The following is a 19388-nucleotide window of genomic DNA, read 5'->3' on the forward strand; positions in this document are numbered from 1 at the left end:
ACTTGTATCTTTTGTTTCATGTTCTTCTCACCAAATACCATTGTCTTTGTTTTTTCCAAGTTCATAACAAGTCCAAATCCCTTCCTCATTTAACAGTTTCAGTGTTTTTTGTAGTTCTCTTTCATCTTCTTCAATAATAACAATGTCATCTGCAAATCTCAGATTGTTAATTCTTATTCTGTGTACAGATATTCCTTTGGCATCTTCCTTCAGTTTGTCTATTGCTCTTTCTAAATGTGCGATGAAAATGCTTAGTGATATTGGGTCTCCCTGTCTAGTACCTCTGCTTGTTTTAAACCATTTCCCCAAATCATCACCTATTCTAACTGCTGCAACTGCATTCTGATAAACATCTTTTAATATAGCTATTAGTTTTTTTATCAATTCCATAGGATTCCAGAACTGCTAATGTCACTTTCTGGTCAATACCTGTCAAATGCTTTCTGAAACTCAACAAAGCAAGTATATATGTTTTTGTTTTTTCTCCTAGCTTTCTCTGCTATTAACCTCATTGTCAAAATCTGTTGAATTGTAGTTCTATCCTTCCTAAATCGTGCTTGCTCGTCTGCAAGGTATGCTTCCAATTGTGTTCTCAATCTTTCTGTCAGTATGATCATCATCACTTTACCAAGGTGACTTATCAAGGCAATTGTTCTATAATTTTTACATTCTAGCTTATTTCCTTTCTTGTATAATGTTATTAATATTGATTTCACCCACTCCTCTGGCATTTTCCCTTTTTTCCATACCATATTACATAGTTGGTGCATTTCTGTAACCATACTTTCACCACCATATTTAATCATTTCTCCAGTAATGTATCGTTACCAAGACTCTTGTTGTGTTTTAGCCATCCTATTGCTTTTTCTACCTCTCCTCTTAAAATGTCCATATCATGCTCATTACCTGGTGGTGATATCTGCTTCAATTCTTCAGTCAGTTTCCCAACACTATCTGAATCTAGTTTTTCTTCATATAACTCACTACAGTATCTTGTCCACTGCTGTACAATTTTTTCTTTATTCATCAATACTTTGCCTTTTTCATCTTTAATTGTGGTCTGGTTTGGTTACCACTTTCTATTAATGGTTCTGATCATTTTGTATACCCCCCTTGTTTTATGCTCTCCATAGTACTGTTCTATATTGTTGCATTGGGCTTCTAACCATTTCATCTTATCCATTCTGACTGCTTTTTTCACCTCATTACACTTTCTTCTATTTGTTCTAATGTATCCCTTCTTATCTTCAACATTCTTTTCTCCTGTACTACAGTGTTTCTTGTGTAATCCATTTCTTCTTGATCTTCTCCTCTTCTGGTACTGTTTCTTCATGCATCTTCTATCGCCTTCATTACTCTTTTCACTCTTAAATTTTAGTTTTTTTTCTTTCTCCACACTTTTTTAAGTTTCTCTTCTAACACTGTTCTGTACCTTCTTCCTATTCCTGCTTCACTTATTCATGATGCTATTCTGATGTTGGGGTTTATATTTCTTTTTTAATTTCAACTTGATGTTTGCAATCAGTAAACTATGGTCTGAGTCTATATCCGCTCCTTGAAAAGTTTGACATTGCTGTACTGATGTTATCCATCTTCTTTTAATCATAATCATATCAGTCGTGTTTTTGGTTTTCCCATCATTTGATCGCCACGTCCATTTTCTATACTCCTTTTATTGGAATCTTCTGTTACATCATCTCATGGTCCACAACAAATTCTAACAATTTTTCCCCTCGTTAATTTCTTTCTCCGAAACCATATTTTCCCATGACTCTTTCCCAGCCATCATTATCTATTCCAACTGCTAACTGCTAAATTCCAAGTTCTAACTGCTAGCGTATAATTCACATATCTGTTTCAATATTGGAATACCATGAGTTAGCATATAATAATAAGTTATAAAACAGAAAAGAAACTCACATTATAACTTATTAGTAGAATTTTTGCCTGTGTTTCATAGGCATCTTTAGTACAGAAAATAGAACACCAATTGAATATATATGAACAAATAACAGAAAATTCTAAAGAGTACCATCCTTAGTTGTTTTAGTAATATAAAACAACTAGAACAGTCAATATCTTTCTAACTTGGGGGGGGGGGGCACACGTGTTGTGTGTGTGTATATAAGTGACTACCACTATGGATGACTACTCGTTTCCCTGGCTATGGATGACCACTTGGTCATCCATTACCAGAAACAAAGAAAGATAGAAAAAACTGGAGGAGGCCTTCATTCAGCAATCGACTGAAAATTGCTGATGGGAGAGATAAGTTAGGAAAGATTAACAGATTTAAAAAGAATTATCTTCTATGGAGGAGATTCATGTAGACCATCAGACATATTTATGTTAGGACACTGGAGTAATGTTTCATGCATTTCTTTTTAACGATGTTCTATAAGAAATCAACTTTTATGAAGGATTCTTGTCTTTTTCCAGTGAACTCTATGTTTAGTGTTTAGATTGTCAACCAGATGGCAGCCATTTTCATATTTTTGGAAGAAGGCTCATGTTGGCTGTTATATCTATGCTGAATCTCTGCACTATCCTAGTCAAAAGACCAGTGCTTTTTTTTCTGGCCCAATGCACCGGAACGCCGTTTCGGCACCTATTTTTTTACAGTTTTTTTTAATATTTCAAAAGTTATTTTTGAAATAATGTTCGCGCATACATAACGTACGCGTGCATGTTACCAGGTGTCGCCTGGTAACACGCATGCGCACGCCATTGGTATCTACGTTTGTGGCTGTATGGACGTGTGATTGACAACATGCTAAAGATTTTCGCTAAAACACTTATTTATCTAAAAAATATCTTTATTAAATTGACGTAAATTTAACGTCATTATTTTCATGTCCTTTTAGCTTTTTTTTTTTTTTTTACTTTTTAGTGTAAAAGTTTGATCCCAAGTTTGAAATGAAAAAGATTTCCAATAATTACTTCTCAACCACTGGTCCCATTAATAAAAAGCCCAGAATAATAACAGACACAACGTCAAAAAATTTGGAAATAATGGTGCCAGTTGATGTTTTTGAATCATCTCAAGCTAATCTTGAGGAGCAAGGCCAAACCGAAAATGACTGGCCGAACAGCAGGACATTAGATCAAAAAAATGATTTTTGCTCGAAAAATGAATGGATGTATATTTGCAAAAAAAGTTAGAACTCTTGGAATTGAAACAAAGATGGGAATGAAAATTTCCAAAGAATGGGCAAACAATGAGATTACATATTCTGGCAAAGATAGGAAGCTACAGATAAGCTCACTTCGAAAAATAATGTTTGATCACAGAGAATCTGCTGCACACAAAGCAGCGTTAAAAATTGTTTCTGAAGCCGAAAAAGAGAACCTTGAAAAGTTTTTTTTTTAAATCATTATCTGGTGAAAAAGAAAGAACCGCACAAATTTTTCGACCTGCATATAAAGTAGCAAAGGAAAACCAATCATTCCATAATTTTGAAAGTGAAATTAATCTGAAACAACTGAACGTAATTAAAATGGGTCATGTTCTTCATTCAACAAATGTTGAATGAAGAACATGATATTGTGAATCATGTAAGTGAAGAAATGAGAAAAAATATGTTTAAAGAAATCGTTCAATCCAAAAATATAATTACATTGATCATTGATGAATCAACAACAGAAAGCAATAAAACCACTCTCATAGTATATATTCGATGCTGTATCGAAGGTGTTGGAATTAATTCACCGATAAATTTATTTTTGGACTTGATCGAACTTGAAATCGTAACGGCAAAAAGTGTATTTGATTCCTTACTCCAATGTGTTAACTATTATGGGATGACAGAAGATTATTTTAAAAAATATATAGTTTCTCTACCATGCGATGGCGCTGCTGTAATGTTAGGGTTACGATATTCTAAAATACCAAAATGCTGACACCCATCTCCTGACCAACTTGTTCTGGACACAAACATCCAACACACAAACAAATACATATGTTTGAAATTTTTACCTTTGTAAGCTTTTCATTAATTTGATGTGATGAGTATGCTTATTAGAACACACAAAAATATGAGATTTTAAGTGTCATAAGTCTTATGAAACAAGAGTAGGCCTACATGAAAAAGAATTAGACTTATCACACTACATACATTACTTTGCAGCCCATGCATATTTTTTCACTAGACCTAATTTTCTTTAGCAGTTCTTTGTTTCGACACAAATAGTCGAACATATTTTTACATGTAAAATGTCTGTAATTAAATTTAACTATAGCAAGTCTTTTCACATATTCTATGGTAAGTCTATTTCTTTCCTTGGTCCACTGAGCTCGTATTAATGAAAAGAGCCTTTTAACACTAGCATTGTGACAATACCGGCAGATATTTTCATTATCAAAATGCGGACATGTCCGCATAAATGCTGACGTATGGTAACCCTAGTTACGGTGTAAAAGGAGTGAAAAAATTGCTGTCAGAAAAATTTCCTTCTATTATAGTTTGGCATTGTGCTAATCACAGAGTAAAATTATCAGTAAGTGATGCTGTAAAGAAATTTCAGGAATCCATAGATTAATCATTTATTGATAAACTTTATGTCCTATACCATGCTTTGCCAAAAAAAACAGTGGCGGCCCGTAAAGTTTTAAGTTGGGGTGCCACCTATACAAAATTTTAAAAAAATCATTCTTTTTTTTCCTAATTAGTAACCAATTTATTAATAAATAAATCTACAGATTTATTGAAAGTTAAGGGATGACTTGTATCGTTTCTGTGTTCTGTGCCACTGTGTTAAGCCACTTGTGTTTAAAATATTACTGTACTTATGTGAGTACCCAACTTAAAACTTCACGGGCCGCCACTGCAAAAAACAATAGAGAATTGCATTTATGTGCAGAATCACTAGAGGTTGAGCTGCTGAAAATTGGAAGAATTTGAAGTACTCGATGGGTGTCATCTAGTTTCCGTTCAGTTTTGGCTGTGTGGAATTATTTTGAATCTCTAGTGCATCATTTTGAAGATGCGATGCATGATCCTAGGAGAGATAAAAATGATAAATGTACTTATGATTGCTTAAGGAGAAAAAATAACATTACAGACTTTTTATTGGATCTAGGATTAGTGTGTGACGCTCTCCAAGAATTGTCTGAAGTTTGGACCTGCAAGACAGTGACATGAACTTTTACAAGGCAAATCAAAAAATAAATGTACGTGTACAAGTTTTTGAAGAAAGAAGACAGAATTTTGGACCCTATTATAGATGTGCTGCAGCTGCTATACGCGAACTGCGCTTTCGAGGAGTTTTGCTTCACGAAAAAGCTTCAAAAAATAATCCTCATATTGACTCAAAAACATTTTATATCAAATTGAAAGAGTCAATTGAAAAAAGGTTACTTGACAGCGAAGATGTTGAACTAGCACTTTGGGCTCGCGTGCTTGACCAAAAACATTGGCCTGAAGATACTGATGCTCAGCTAACATTCGGAGAGGCGGAAATTAGAAATTTGTTAATCAGACCGCAACTAAATGAAAGAAAAATGTTTCGTGGATTCCGTGAATACATTCTCGATAAGACATACCTAGAAAAACTATTGCGTTTGGTACATGCTCTGAATACCATTCCCATTTCATCAAGTAAATGTGAACGCGGATTTTTGCAGATGAATTTAATTATCAACCCAACAAGAGCTTCGTTGAAAACAAAAATAGTTTCGGCACTTGTATTCATCAAACTCATTGGACCACCTTTAAGACTTTTCGATCCTTCAAAGTATGTTGATCTGTGGTTACTTAGAGGACGACATTCGGCCCCAGTTATTAAGAGCAAAGAAAGGAGTCGAGGCGATTTGTTCGACGAGAATTCGACAAAAATTTGTAAAACACTGTGAACTTCTCTTAAATTATAAAATGTTTTTACAAATTTACTTATTTGGGCTTTGGTTGTATATTTTAATTTGTTTGTTTAATTTTACATTTGATCATATCTAAATCTAAAATAAAAAAAAAGTACTGAAGATAAATTATACTTCATTCATTTATGCGACTCCGTAACAGCAACAGCTGCTTTATATTTTATTTAAATAAAGATTTGAATATCATTTTTTTTAATAAAAAGCTTAACAAGATGTGAGTTCCAGCACCTTTTTTTCTAGAAAAAAAAGCGCTGGTTAACACCTTGATACATCGTGATCATTTTTTATATTCTTCCAATGAACTAAATCCAAGGTATTAAATATTCTTCCAATGAACTAAATCCAAGGTATTAAATCTACCTTCTTTTCTAGTTTTTTAATCATTTCTTCATCAAAAAGGAACTTTTATGAAGTAATCATTAAAGTTAAAGAATATCTACTTTGAAGCCAGAAGAAATAACTCGCATTCCTATTCTTTTTGTGCAAAGCATTTTTAAACATATAGCAAAAAACGTAAAACCACTAAACATTTTTGTGCCTTTTACCCCATCAGAAAAATCTCTACCCCCTCTCTCTCTCTCCCAATGATATGCATTATTCTCTTAGTTTCCCAGGTTATTCTAGATTCCTTGCTCTATGGCTTATCTTATTATGGACAGATTGAAGATCTGCTGTTACTCACTGTGAAGAACATAAGTATTACATTATATATGATGAGTCTGGACTTGTTAAACATGCTATCTTCACCAAACATAGTGTTCACTGGAACAAGACAATCCTTCATAAAACTCCATCCTAACAGAGATGGTACTTTTTAAATTTGCTAATCTTTCCTAACTTTACTTACACACACATACACATTCTCTCTCTCTCTCTCTCTCTCTCTCTCTCTCTCTCTCTCTCTCTCTCATCTCCATATTTTCAGATTCATGTTTTCACTTTGGTGGTTGCTCAATTGTGTGTCTTCAGTCTCCCAGTGAGTGTCATCTGAGTGGGATGACTTGTATCATTTCTGTGTTCTGTGCCACTGTGTTAAGCCACTTGTGTTTAAAACGTTATTGTACTTATGTGAGTACCCATGATTCAAAATGAGGTACATGCTATTGTACTTCATTTGGAACAAAAACCTGAAAGGGCCAAACGAAAAAATGCTGATTCTAGACAAATGTCAAGAAGAGCTTTTGGTATCAGCAAAAGTACAGTAATACCCACCCTTATGATGCTTCGCTTTATGACTATCTGCTCATACGATACTTTTTACCGTTAATGGTTAATGCTTCTAGCAAGATGGACTTGATCTTTGGTTTTTTATCCCTTTATCGGTTTCTGAAAGAAAAAAAAATGCAAATTAGGTTTCTTTAGTGAGCACTTGTCTTGTTCATTATAAACTGATTAATAGTGTATTTCATACTTACCTGCACAATGTAGTTTTAGGGCATTTGTGTCCTGAAGATGTGTTCATCATCATCCACTCAAGCCCATCAATCCACCATGCAGATGCGCTTTTTTTGTATGATTTGTATTTTTTTTTCACATTCGAATCTGCTATGGGTCACAAGCTTGGTGATCTGTACATCAGTAAAGGTATGATCATCATTTTATATAAAAGCAGGTTGATTTCCATGCCTGGCCGATTGTGTCGGTTCAGTAATGGAAGAAGTTGGCCTATTCCTTTATTTGCTTTTGAGCAGGCGTAAATCTCCGTGGGATGCAAAGCGGAGTCCTTGGAATCCCTAAGTATTTGACTACTGGCTAGCAAGGAATAAGGGTGTCAAACATGATTACATCTATTTTGTGGTGTGTCCATTTCCTTGTGAAGAGAAGAGCAACACTCTTGTCTGTGTTGATGTCGATGCACCATCTGAAACACAACTCTAATTCGGAGATAGCAGTTTGCATTATTTTGGTTACCAATCTTGTCATTAGGGATCATACCAGTATTACAGTGTTATCTGCACATAGAGCCATGTGGTGGCTGTGCAAGCGATGTCAGACATATAGACGGCGAAGAGTAAAAGTGACAGTACGGAACCCTGGGGGGACCTGCTGTAATCCTGCATTTGGATGATCAGATTCCCTGTAGTTTTACTAGAAGCTTCCGATCTCAAGATAGGAACTGAATAAGGCTCGTCAGGCCTTATTGGTGTGGTTTGCAGTCCATTCTGAGAGCCTTTGTCATCTTCCATAGTGAATGATCCTTGGTGCTTAGGGACAGCAGTTTCATTTCCCACTGTTAGTCTCTCAGTGCTTGGACTGAATAGGTGTCTTTGTTGAAGAATTGTCGTTCCTCATGGACCAGCATCCTCCGATTCTGGCACCTGGCTCTGTTTTTCACGTGGTTGAGATTCTTTATTTCTTCGGGGAGGCGGTCGGTGTTTAAGTATGAACTGAAGAGCTAACAACTTAGAGTGCTGTTATCTGTTTTTCAAGTCTTAATCATGTCTTTAGATTTGATAGTTGGGATTGCCTATGAACTCCAAGAGTGTGTTAGGTTATTGATAGATGTCAGGAGTATGTTTCTGTTCTTAACCTTAGTAAAGTGGTAATGGATTAAGGTCATCCACCGCATTCAGCCCATGTCGGGACATCCTGCGATGCTATAATGTGTGGATTCTAGTGGTCCCACAATCTCGACATTCCTTGTGGCAACATAATCGAATATTTTGCTGTTCCGATTAGAGGTCCTGCTACTCTAGACTGGTGCTCTGCGTTAAAAGTCCCCTGCTACTAATGCTGTTTGATTTAGTATCTCTGCTAAGTCTGTTTCAAGTAGTTGTTTGCTGGTAGAATTGTACATGGAGTAGATTTTCAGCCCACCTACATTGTCTGTCTAGATTTCCACTCCTGTGAACTCAATATTAGCGGTTGAGAGTTTTTCGATTTCGCTGTGCTCAATGTTGCTTTTGATAAAGATATCCATTCTGCCTACCTTGGCCTGTCGTCGCGATATAAAACGTAGTTTCTGAGCCTTGGAGTGTCGGCTGGGCAAAGGCGCATTTCGTTTACCATGATTAAGCCGGCGTCGTGAATTCTTGAAGCTCATGCGTTTTGTTTCCTAGACCGTTGGCATTCCAGAAAACAATCTGAATGGGAAAAGGTCTGCATTCGTTAACCATCACTAATTAGTGTGAGAATTGTTGCATTTGTCTCAGAAACAAGTTTGTGAAACAAATACAAGTTGACTGGTGCTGGATTTCTAATATACATTAAGTATGTCTGCCAAAATGGCAGTTTTATCGGGCGTCCTTGAATTGTCAAGGTTCAGTTTTGTTGCTTTTTTTTAGACAGCACAACTTCCACATCGAGGTGTGTGTGTGTGTTTTGGCGCGTCCGGAGTTTTCAGGATTGGATGCAGTAGATTTTTTCTCTTGTCAGGCTGGGCCTCAGTTGGTTTGCCAGTAGAAGGGATAGCTACATCAGTGCTGGGATCATGGTGTGTGGAGGCATGCTTAATGGATGCACTAAGCTGCAAATGCCGGAAAAAAGGACTGTGACTGCTGAACGATATTGCGATGAAATTCGTAAACGTCATATTCGATTGTTCTGTGGTGCTGTAGCCAAAGAATTAATTTTTATGGATGACAGTGCCACACCACATTGTATACGAGGAGTGTACACACTTCTGAAGACCGAGGATATGAATAGAATCGAGTGGCCAGCACGCTCCCCAGATCTCAGTCACATAGAACACGTTTGGGACACAATAGCGAGACGCATTGCTGCTTAAGAAATCCTCTCCAGAAAACAAGGCGTCATCCTTGTTTTGAAAGAGTGGCCGGTTTGCCTCAATAACTCTTGAATCAATTGGTACAAAACATGATAGGACATGAGCTGTGTCACAGTTCAGGGCGGACAATTCCATACTGAGATGTCTCTCCGCATTGTTGTTTTCTGTAAGCACTGTACGTTAATTCATTAACTACGATCTTAGGAAATTTACAACTTTTGAGAAAAAGATATTGCAATTTAATTTGTACGAGATTTATGACACTATTATAAATTTAACCCTTGGGCATCTTACTCAGTCTTGACTTTGACCTCAATCCTATTTCGAAAATATAATTATTGCATGAACATCTCCATGGAGTCCTAAGACTCATTGTGAGAGACACAAACCGTCAACACAATATCTATCTATCCCACCACTTCTTTTGACACACTCATAACTGACACAGACAACACATTCCATTCATTCACCACTCTCCAAATGAAATATCCAGTCTTACTCATTTACCACCTAAGTGAAAAATCTACTACCCTGCTTATCACACTCTTACCCAACTTCCAGAGATGGCCTATTGTTTCAGCAATTGGCTAGTGGGGATAGCCAATTGCTGAAAGATTTTCCCCTGCACTAATTCTATAAAATCCTTAAGTAACTTAATTGTTTCCATCATATCCCCCCTTTTCGCATATCGACCAACTTTTGCGACACAAAAAACCTCAATCTATCCTCATAGGGAGCACTACACCGACATCATCTTGGTCACTCGCCTCTGGATTATCTCTGCCACTTCCTCATCCACAAGAAAGCCAGGTAGCCATATCAACGTACAGTAATCTACTATATATCATTCTGATTAATTCTGAATAAAATGCTCTGTTTAGCGCTAGACTCCCGAGGAATGGTGACCTATATTCAATTCTACTCGTCGAGTAAAGGATCTTTTTCTAAGCCATTTTTTCACTGACTTCTGGAGTTTATCGTCCTGTAAACACAAGAAAATTGAAAACCCAGAACTCACATTATTTCAGACAGTAAATACTGTGTTAGTGACTACAAGATGGTGGTACTTGTTAGCCGTCTCTCTTCATTTCCGTGTATAACTAGTAATATGCTTGGATTGTCTATCTCTGATTGGCTACTGGTGGAGATTGAACTTACCCTAAGTCCCCAAAATTTGATAGGAATAATACTGCCTCGCCTAATCTCTATAAGGGAATAAAAGACCAGCAGACTAGATTAGCAGAATAAAAGATTTTATTTTATTATCATTTATGCACAAATTAAACAGCAGTGGTCCGCATTTTGCTACTTCATGTACATTTTGGCACATGTCCATAACTCTCCCTTTTTTATCGATATCAATATCATCAATTTCCTATTCATTCGCATTTGTTGTAGTTTGCTCAATGGAGTACTTTTTGATATTCTGTCAAATCCGTTTTCAAAACCTAACAGAATCATTGTGTAGCCATTACTATCATCCAACTTTGCTGTCACTCTATTACAAGAATGTATTGAGATAGTAAGGCGTGATCGACCCTTCAAAAGCCATGTTCCCCCTCATACAGTATCATATTCTTATTTACCCATTCCTGAATTCTCTTTTTGTGCAACATTTCCAGTACTTTTACCAGCACTCCTGAGGTATTGATTGGGCTATAATTTGCTCACACTTACTTAGATTCTCCTTTAGACTAAGGAATTGTTTTGCCTTCCTTCCACTCTCCTGGGATTTTGCCAGTGCTCAGAATTTAATGAAATAGCCTAGTCAAAGCATCGCCAATTCCCTGCGCATTCTCTTAAAACACCAGCCAATATTTCATCCAATCCCAGAGCTATATTTTCATTCAGATTTTGCAATATCCAAGTACCTCCAGTTATTCTACCTTAGTTATTATATATGTCCCTGACACCATTGCTATAATAATATCTTTAGATAGTATTATACCACTCTTGCAAAGTGGTCACTCAGTAGCTCAGCAATTTTGTTTGCTTTGTCACCTCTGTACCAACAGCAGTCATTAAAGTTATACTTCCATGGTCATTCTCAGTCTCCAAAAGTTTGATACAGATAAAACGACCACGCCTACTCCATATACGGAGTTTTTGTTTTAGCGATTCCTCCTTCCACTTGTCACATAACAAAAAACCTCTTTGGGATATCTGTTTGCCTGCTCCTCTAATTTCTTCTCATAATCTGATTTTGCCGTGAAGACAAGAAAGCCCACCATGCTGGTCACTTTTCTTGCCTGTTTCTGTACTCTTCCTGAGTTAACTGAACGCTTTTCTTCTTATATATCCTCCACATAATCTTTTTTCGCATCTGTTGCTAATGATGTTACTCATCCGTCTAACGCTTACTAGATTTGTCCTCCTGAGCATGATATTGCTTCCGGTATGGTACTGTTTCCTCCTGATACTCTTTGACTACTAAAATGCTCTATGATCATCTTTCGCTTGAAATGTTTATGCCAAGATACTGCTCCGAGCTGTCTCTTAAGCGTATCATAGTTATCTGTCTTGTGATGACGATACGCACATATTACTTCTTATCTGGAATTTACACATGCTTTGCTACTTCTCCAGTCAAGACCAAATGATCACTTTCCTTAATTGGAGGCAATTCAGCCACCTTAGTTATGGACTGGTTTTCTTATCCTATTGCAGGATATAAACTCTGGCATCCAGAATCACTACTGTCACATTCTACTTCAAGTAATTATCTCAGTAGGTGGATAAAGGCCATTTCCTTCCTGCTATGTAATCTTTACTCCTTCCATTCTATTTCTCCAAACATTAAACTCCTCATAATAATTTCTTGGCTTCCATTCAGTGCACTAATCTGCTTCTCCATGTCTTCCACATCATCCCTGACCCCCCCCCCCGACCTATAGCAGCAGCAGCAGCCAATTTTATATTTTGTTCTACTCGCCTGAATCTCACACCATATTGAGTACACAAGCACTACCAACCTGCCCGAATGACTCGTAATGTTTAGGGCAAAAATTCATCTGCTACCATCAGTATTACTACGCCCCATATCCTGTCTACTCTATCTTCACTGAAAATACTAAATACATCACATTATATCCTTGTGACTACGTCATCTGATGTTTAGCATATCAACACCAATGCCAAACACATTTACCGACGTTGCGCTAACCAATGCCAAAAACACCTCCCTCTTATGCATGCTGCTTGTATCATTAGTATGTAGAAACAGTAGCATTCCCAACCACCTTTACATCCTGGAATGACTGCCCATTCGATATTGTTGACTGAGATTCTAGATTCTGCATTTTGTGTTCACTCACACGCCAATTCGCACATTGTTTAGTAAAATCATCTTCATTGAGAGATTAAAATTTCTATAGCTGATGCAATCTTTCATATCATCCTTCTTGCACAGCTGTATAATTATCGAGTTCTTCTTGAGTCTAGCCCATACAACCCTTTTCCATATCCTTATAATCGATCTGTAAAACACATTTTGCACTTCCCCTTTGCATTAATTAGCTCTGACTTGTTTCTATCTGGATCTTGGTCCTTATTATTATTAATATAATATCTATTTCAACTACGTGCCTAAGTGGAATCAGATTCAACTCATGATTCCCTTCGGGAAAAGTCTCTTCCAGAGTTCTTATTCATTTTTCTCTACAGTATATTATGCTAATCTTTCCATCTAGTTTTTACCTCTATTTTTATTTAGTAATGCTCCATTTTTCTACTTGATAGCACACAATATGAGCTTAAATTGCGACTACGATCAGAGACTAACCAAAGTATCCTTTTGTAATTGGTCTCACTAATGCCTACAATCTGAGGTCCCAACATATTGACCAATGCTACAAACTCTACCCTTTGTTTCTGATACTCCTAGTGCATGATACTACTAGCACGTTTGGTTCCCCGGATTCCAAGCAGATAAAGAAGCTGTTGAAATGGTGCACTGCAGAGTTACAACGATTATATCTGGTTTATGGGACTATAGTTAACAGACGAAAGAGGGGTGATATGATATAGAACTATAAACTTTTGAATGGGGTAGTATAGGATATCCCCCGATGAAACTTTTTGTTATAGGGAAGGTGGGGAGGAAACACGGGAGTATCCATGGAAGTTAACTTTGTACACAGTGAAGAAAGCTAGGGTTTCCTCTCACAGAGCAGTGAGTGAGTGGAATAGCTTGCTTTTAGGGAGAGGGAGTGCATGTAGTGTGAATGAATTTAACCGAAGGTGTAACAGATGTTTTAGGTGATATATATCTCCCCTCATTGAGCTATTGACTCCCTGGAGGTTTCGGATAATTACTATTACTATTACTATTATTACGGGCAACTCCAGGGAGTTATTAGACTCATCGAGGGAGGCCCCAAATCATATTCATCACAACTATTTGACATTCATACAGTATCTATCATACCTCGCCTTGAACTCATTCACAGTCACAGCATCCACCACAGACTCAGGGAGCGCATTCCACTCATTCACTACTCTAAAAGTAAAGAACCCAGCTCTAACACCTTTACTAACCACACTTTTGCCCAGTTTCCATGGATGTCCCCTAGTCCTCCCAAAACCAGCCCTGTTCTCAAAAATATCTTCTGAATTAATTTTATAGAAACCCTTCAGTAATTTGAATGTCTCAATCATATCTCCCCTCCTCCGCCTATCAACCAATTTTTGCAACCCACAAATCCTCAACCTGTTCTCATACGGTTCATTCCACAGACCTGCTATCATCTTGGTCACTCGCCTCTGGATCCTCTCCACCAAGAAGAAACCTAGGTGACCAAACCTGAGCACAGTAGTCTAGATGGGGTCTTATCAAGGCTCGATACAGAGGAACAATAACCTGCTTGTCTCTGCTTGTCAACGTATTCTTCAGCAACCAAGTGATTTGATGAGCTGATTTGGCCATTTTTGCAATGTGTCCCCTAAATTTCAATTCCTTATCTACCAACACTCCTAAATCTTGTGCCTCATCAATTTCCTGGAGCACGGTTCCACCAATGCAGTAAACTGCCGCCAATCTTTTCACCCCAAAATGCATAACCTTACATTTTGCCACATTAAACTGACATCCATTCTCCCTAGCCCAGACCTCCAATCTATCCAAATCATCCTGCAAAATTTTGACGCCATCTGCATTCACTATTGCCCTACCCAACTTCGCATCATCCGCAAACAAATGAACTGTTCCTCTCAGATCCTTTCCTATATCATTTATGAACAAATTAAACAGCAGTGGTCCAAGAACAGATCCTTGTGGCACACCACTAGTCACAGGCCGTCTTGTGGACTCTACTCCTGAGTAAACCACTCTCTGATATCTCTCCTTCAACCACCCTCCTATCCATCTCACCAACCCTATGTCCATTCCCACATGCTGCAATTTACTGATTAGAATTCCATGTGGTATCCTGTCAAAGGCGTTAGCAAGGTCCAGTGGAATCACTGTAAACCCATTACCCTTATCCAGTTCAGCCGTCACTGTGTTATAATACGTGAGCAAGTTACTGAGGCATGACCTACCCTTCACAAAACCATGCTGTCCCCGATACAGTATCCCATTTTCATCTATCCAATCTTGTATTTTCCTCTTGACTATTTTCTCTAATACCTTGATAATGATTCCTGTTTAATTTTTATATTTTTAATAATATAAAATTTTTTAACAGCAGCCTTGGAACCACCTTTGTGCAGTGGAACTATTTTCCCCTCTTTCCACCCCCTTGGGACTGACCCAGTCCTGAGGCTCAAATTAAACAAAATGGTCAAGGGCACTGACATTGTGCATCGATTATGGAATGAAAATTTACATCAGAAAAGAAAAGGTAATGAAAATAGCAAGGAAAGTAGCAAATATGGATATCAGAATAAATGGGGAAAAATTGAATCAAGTAAAGACATTTAAATATCTAGGAAGTGTTATTAGCAGTGATGGAAGATGTCAAAGTGACATGAGCAAGAATAGCGATGGGATGAGATGTCTTTAATAGAAAATGGAATTTATTCAGAAATAAAATGGACAGAAACCTAAAGATAAAGACTAATAAAATGTTAAGTGTGGAGTGTTTCCCTCTATGCAGCTGAAACTTGGATATTAAAGAAAGAAGAAATTGAGATTTTGGAAAGCTCTGAAATATCGATTTGTAGAAGGATGGAAAAAATCAAATGGACAGATAAAATAACCAATGAAGTGGGCTTAAACAGAGTAAAAGAAGTCTGTTAAGGAGGATAAAAAGAAGAAGGAAAACTGGATCGGACATATTCTGAGAGGAAATGGAATCATCAGAGATGCCATCGAAGGAAAAATAGAAGGAAAAAGACCCTGGGAAGAAGGAACCAGAGAAGGAAAACGATGCTAGATGACATGCCAAATGGAGACAGTTACACAACCTTGATAGAGAAGCCTCAGAGCAGAACAGAGCGGAAGGAAAGTTTTTGATACTAAAAAAGGAACTTGCTCAATTGCAGAATACTTAAGAAGAAGTCTCCCATAATGATTGTTCAGCTTGTACTCATTGTGCTAATATGGTATCTACATCTTCCTTTTGATCATCTGGTCTATCCACATATAAATTCCTCTTTAACTCCTAATTTTTTTTTTGTAATTCTTCTGCTATATCATACAATACAGTATCTCCTGTCCCATTCCTTCAGTTAATCCTGAAAATACTATTCCCTTCGCATTCTATCCATGTAAGTATATTATTTTCTCCCAACTTGCTCATGCTTATAGTTTTTGTCTAAGTCAAGCTAACAAATGCCACAGACTTCTCTCTCTTATTCATGATACTTGCATTCATGTGCATGTATTTCTACATCCCTTTGCAGTGCAAAGTTTGCACCCATTGTAACCCTTGTGTAATGTCATTACCAGTCCATTTAAATCAGAAACCTGTGAAATCCCATTCGGCATTGAATAATCATTATGTAGACATACTCATTTATCACAGCGGTAGCCAGACATATGTTTGATTTCATGCTTTCTAATATCTTTAGTTTCCCTGATTTTGCACTATGACACTCTTAATAAACAGCACTTTCTCGAAACAACTTAATCCAAAAAACCATTTAAATATAGTCCATTGGGCATATATTAATCCTTTCCTCCATAAAATTCACTTCAATACATCAAAAAACTAGACACCTTTCCTCCTGCAGAATCTTCTCATTGATTCGTTGGCAATCATGGCCCTTCTTCTCAGTTCTGTCTTATCATACTGAGTCACAAACTCACAGTCTTTTGCTTTCTTACTCCTCATTTTTGCTTCTACTAACCACTCTTTCATATCTTCTCTCATTGCATATTTTTCACTTTTTAAATCATTTGTGCCTACCAATCTTGCTTGGCCTTTCCTGAGTATTACAGCTGCCTTGTGGTGTTTTAAACTAGCACACTACCTACTTTTTAGAATGATATTTCCCATTCTGTCTAGTCTCTGTAATTTCCAGGATGTAAAGTCTGCATTTCTCCATCTCTCTCTCTCTCTCTCTCTCTCTCTACAAAAAATGACGAGTACCTATCTGATGTAGCATAGAATTCGTTATAAAACACAATAATGCTAGGGTTTTTAAGTGAAGTCACTGCAAGAAGTGGTAGGGATGCAAAGATTCTTTCCATAGAATAGATGCTATACCCATTGATCCGTTGGTCCCTGACTTTTTCATCTTTATTCAAAGCAACTTTTTTAGAGCTTCCCTCCTACCACCTAAGACAGACGCTTGCTAGGAGCAGGGTTCTTTCCCCAGGCTAAAAAGCGATAAATGAGGGGAATTTAAATTGCCAGGAGACAGAGACAGTGAGAGATAAGTTCATAGGTGGTGAATGAATTTAAGTTGTGACATTAGACTTTCAGAGATCTTTTATTCATGCATTGTAATTAGTAGAGAAACAGGAAGTATACTGCTATGGCCAGTTTTAATAATAATAAAAATAAATGTTTTCAATAAACGAACACTGAGGTTTTAGTCACTGGATGGTGCTGCCATACTTTCAATGTGTGTTTGTGGGCATCTTTAGCTGGTTGCGTATGTTGTTTACTTGTGCATTGTAGAATGGCGTTGTTACGCTCAGTATCTAGAAGTTTAAGTCCTGTCGTTAGAAATAGGCTTACTCTTGCCCCAAAGTCTGCCTCATATCATGCCAATGTAAGTAGTTGAGACTGTGACAATATATTGATAACCTACGTTTAGTAAACCAGTTTATATATATCTACTCTATTCAGGATACCAAGTAATTTTATATAAACTTTGTTTTTGATCCTATTTCCCAAGTGAGCAAACAGACAAGTAAGTCAAGTTTGCGCCTGCAAGTAGTGTAAGTCTGAGGCAACTCATGGTATTGCCCACTCTAGGCAACTCGTGGTAAAGGTGGATTAAGCTCTGATAACTTTCCTTAGTATGTTTCCCTTAATGTAACACATCCCCTTGCAGAGATGTATGATGCTATGCATTAAAGGCAATGGTCACTACCCATACCGGTTTCGACCTTTGTTGAGGTCTCGTCAGTGGGAGCCAGACCAGACAATGCTAAGGTTGAAGTAATGCAGAGCTTATATGAATTTTACCTAAACAAGTTGCCACAAGGTGCTTTGACCTTATTAAATAAAATCTCAGGATGAGAGATAGATGTAGAAAGTTTTTTTTAACTTGGGTATATTATGTATTCAAGATACCAAGTAATTTTATATAAACTTGGATTTTAATCCTATTTCCCAAGTGAGCAAACAGACAAGTAAGTCAAGAATACAGTCTTGAATAGTGATCAGAGCTTAATCCATCTTTACCACGAGTTGTCTAGAGTGGGCACTACCATGAGTTGCCTCAGACTTGCACTACATGCAAGTGCAAACTTCACTTACTTGTCTGTTTGCTCACTTGGGAAATAGGATTAAAAACAAAGTTTATATAAAATTACTTGGTATCTTGAATACATGATATACCCAAGTTAAAATAACTTTCTATATATATAAAAAGATATGCCGAAATTTGAAACGTTTTTATGTCACGTTTTTTTGTCTTACTGGCGTACCAGCCTGGACCTCGGGGGTTGGGCACCAGTCTTGTGTGTATATATATATATATATATATATACATACACACAAGACTGGCGCCTAATATAAGTCTAATATATACACACACACTACACACATATCACAGTTGTTATCAAGTGTTCACTAATATTTATGGAACTACATGCTTGTGTATTCACCAATATTTATAGAACTGTATGCCCTGAAATATATATATGTGTATATATGTATATATCTTCTTCTTTTCAGCCATTTTCTGTCCACTTCTGGACGAAGACCTCCAGTTCTTTCCACCTTTCTCTGTTCTTAGCAATGGTTGACCAATTTTCCCAACAAATTTTGACAGTTCATCACTCCACCTTCTTTTAGGACATCCTCAGCCTCGTTTCCCTTCATTTGGAATCCAGTTCATTACTATAGTGGTCCATCGCACATCTTCTCTCATGGATAGATGTCTGGCCCATTTCCATTTTAGTTGCTTATGGTGAAGAATGATGTCAGTGATGTGAGTCTGGCTTCTTTTCCAGGTGTTTTGCTTCTTATCTTTTAATGTGATGCCTAGTATCAACCTCTCCATTTTTCTTTGAGTTGTTGTTAGTTTATTTGCCAGTGCTTTTGTTAGCGACCAAGTTTCACAACCATATGTGATGACTGGAAGTATACACTGGTTAAATGTCTTCCTTTTTAAACAGAGTGGGACATCATTATTTTGAAAAATGCGTTTTAGTTTTCTGAATCCACC

At 37.1% G+C, this 19388-nt stretch overlaps 1 protein-coding gene across 1 annotated transcript in view; it reads left to right on the plus strand.

Annotated features, from left to right (window-relative positions):
• The first annotated feature begins 17605 nt into the window (after positions 1 to 17605).
• The window catches only part of IscU (Iron-sulfur cluster assembly enzyme), a 76999-nt gene continuing 75216 nt past the window's right edge, over positions 17606 to 19388 (plus strand). The window contains exon 1 of the mRNA XM_090408995.1: positions 17606 to 17762. Coding sequence (XP_090265121.1) covers positions 17670 to 17762 — 93 coding nt within the window. The 5' untranslated portion in view covers positions 17606 to 17669. The remainder of the gene's footprint in view (positions 17763 to 19388) is intronic.

Source organism: Typopeltis vanoorti, chromosome 19 (assembly GCF_054136105.1).
Source record: "Typopeltis vanoorti isolate ZY-2024b chromosome 19, IOZ_Tvanoo_1.0, whole genome shotgun sequence".
NCBI lineage: Eukaryota > Metazoa > Arthropoda > Arachnida > Uropygi > Thelyphonidae > Typopeltis > Typopeltis vanoorti.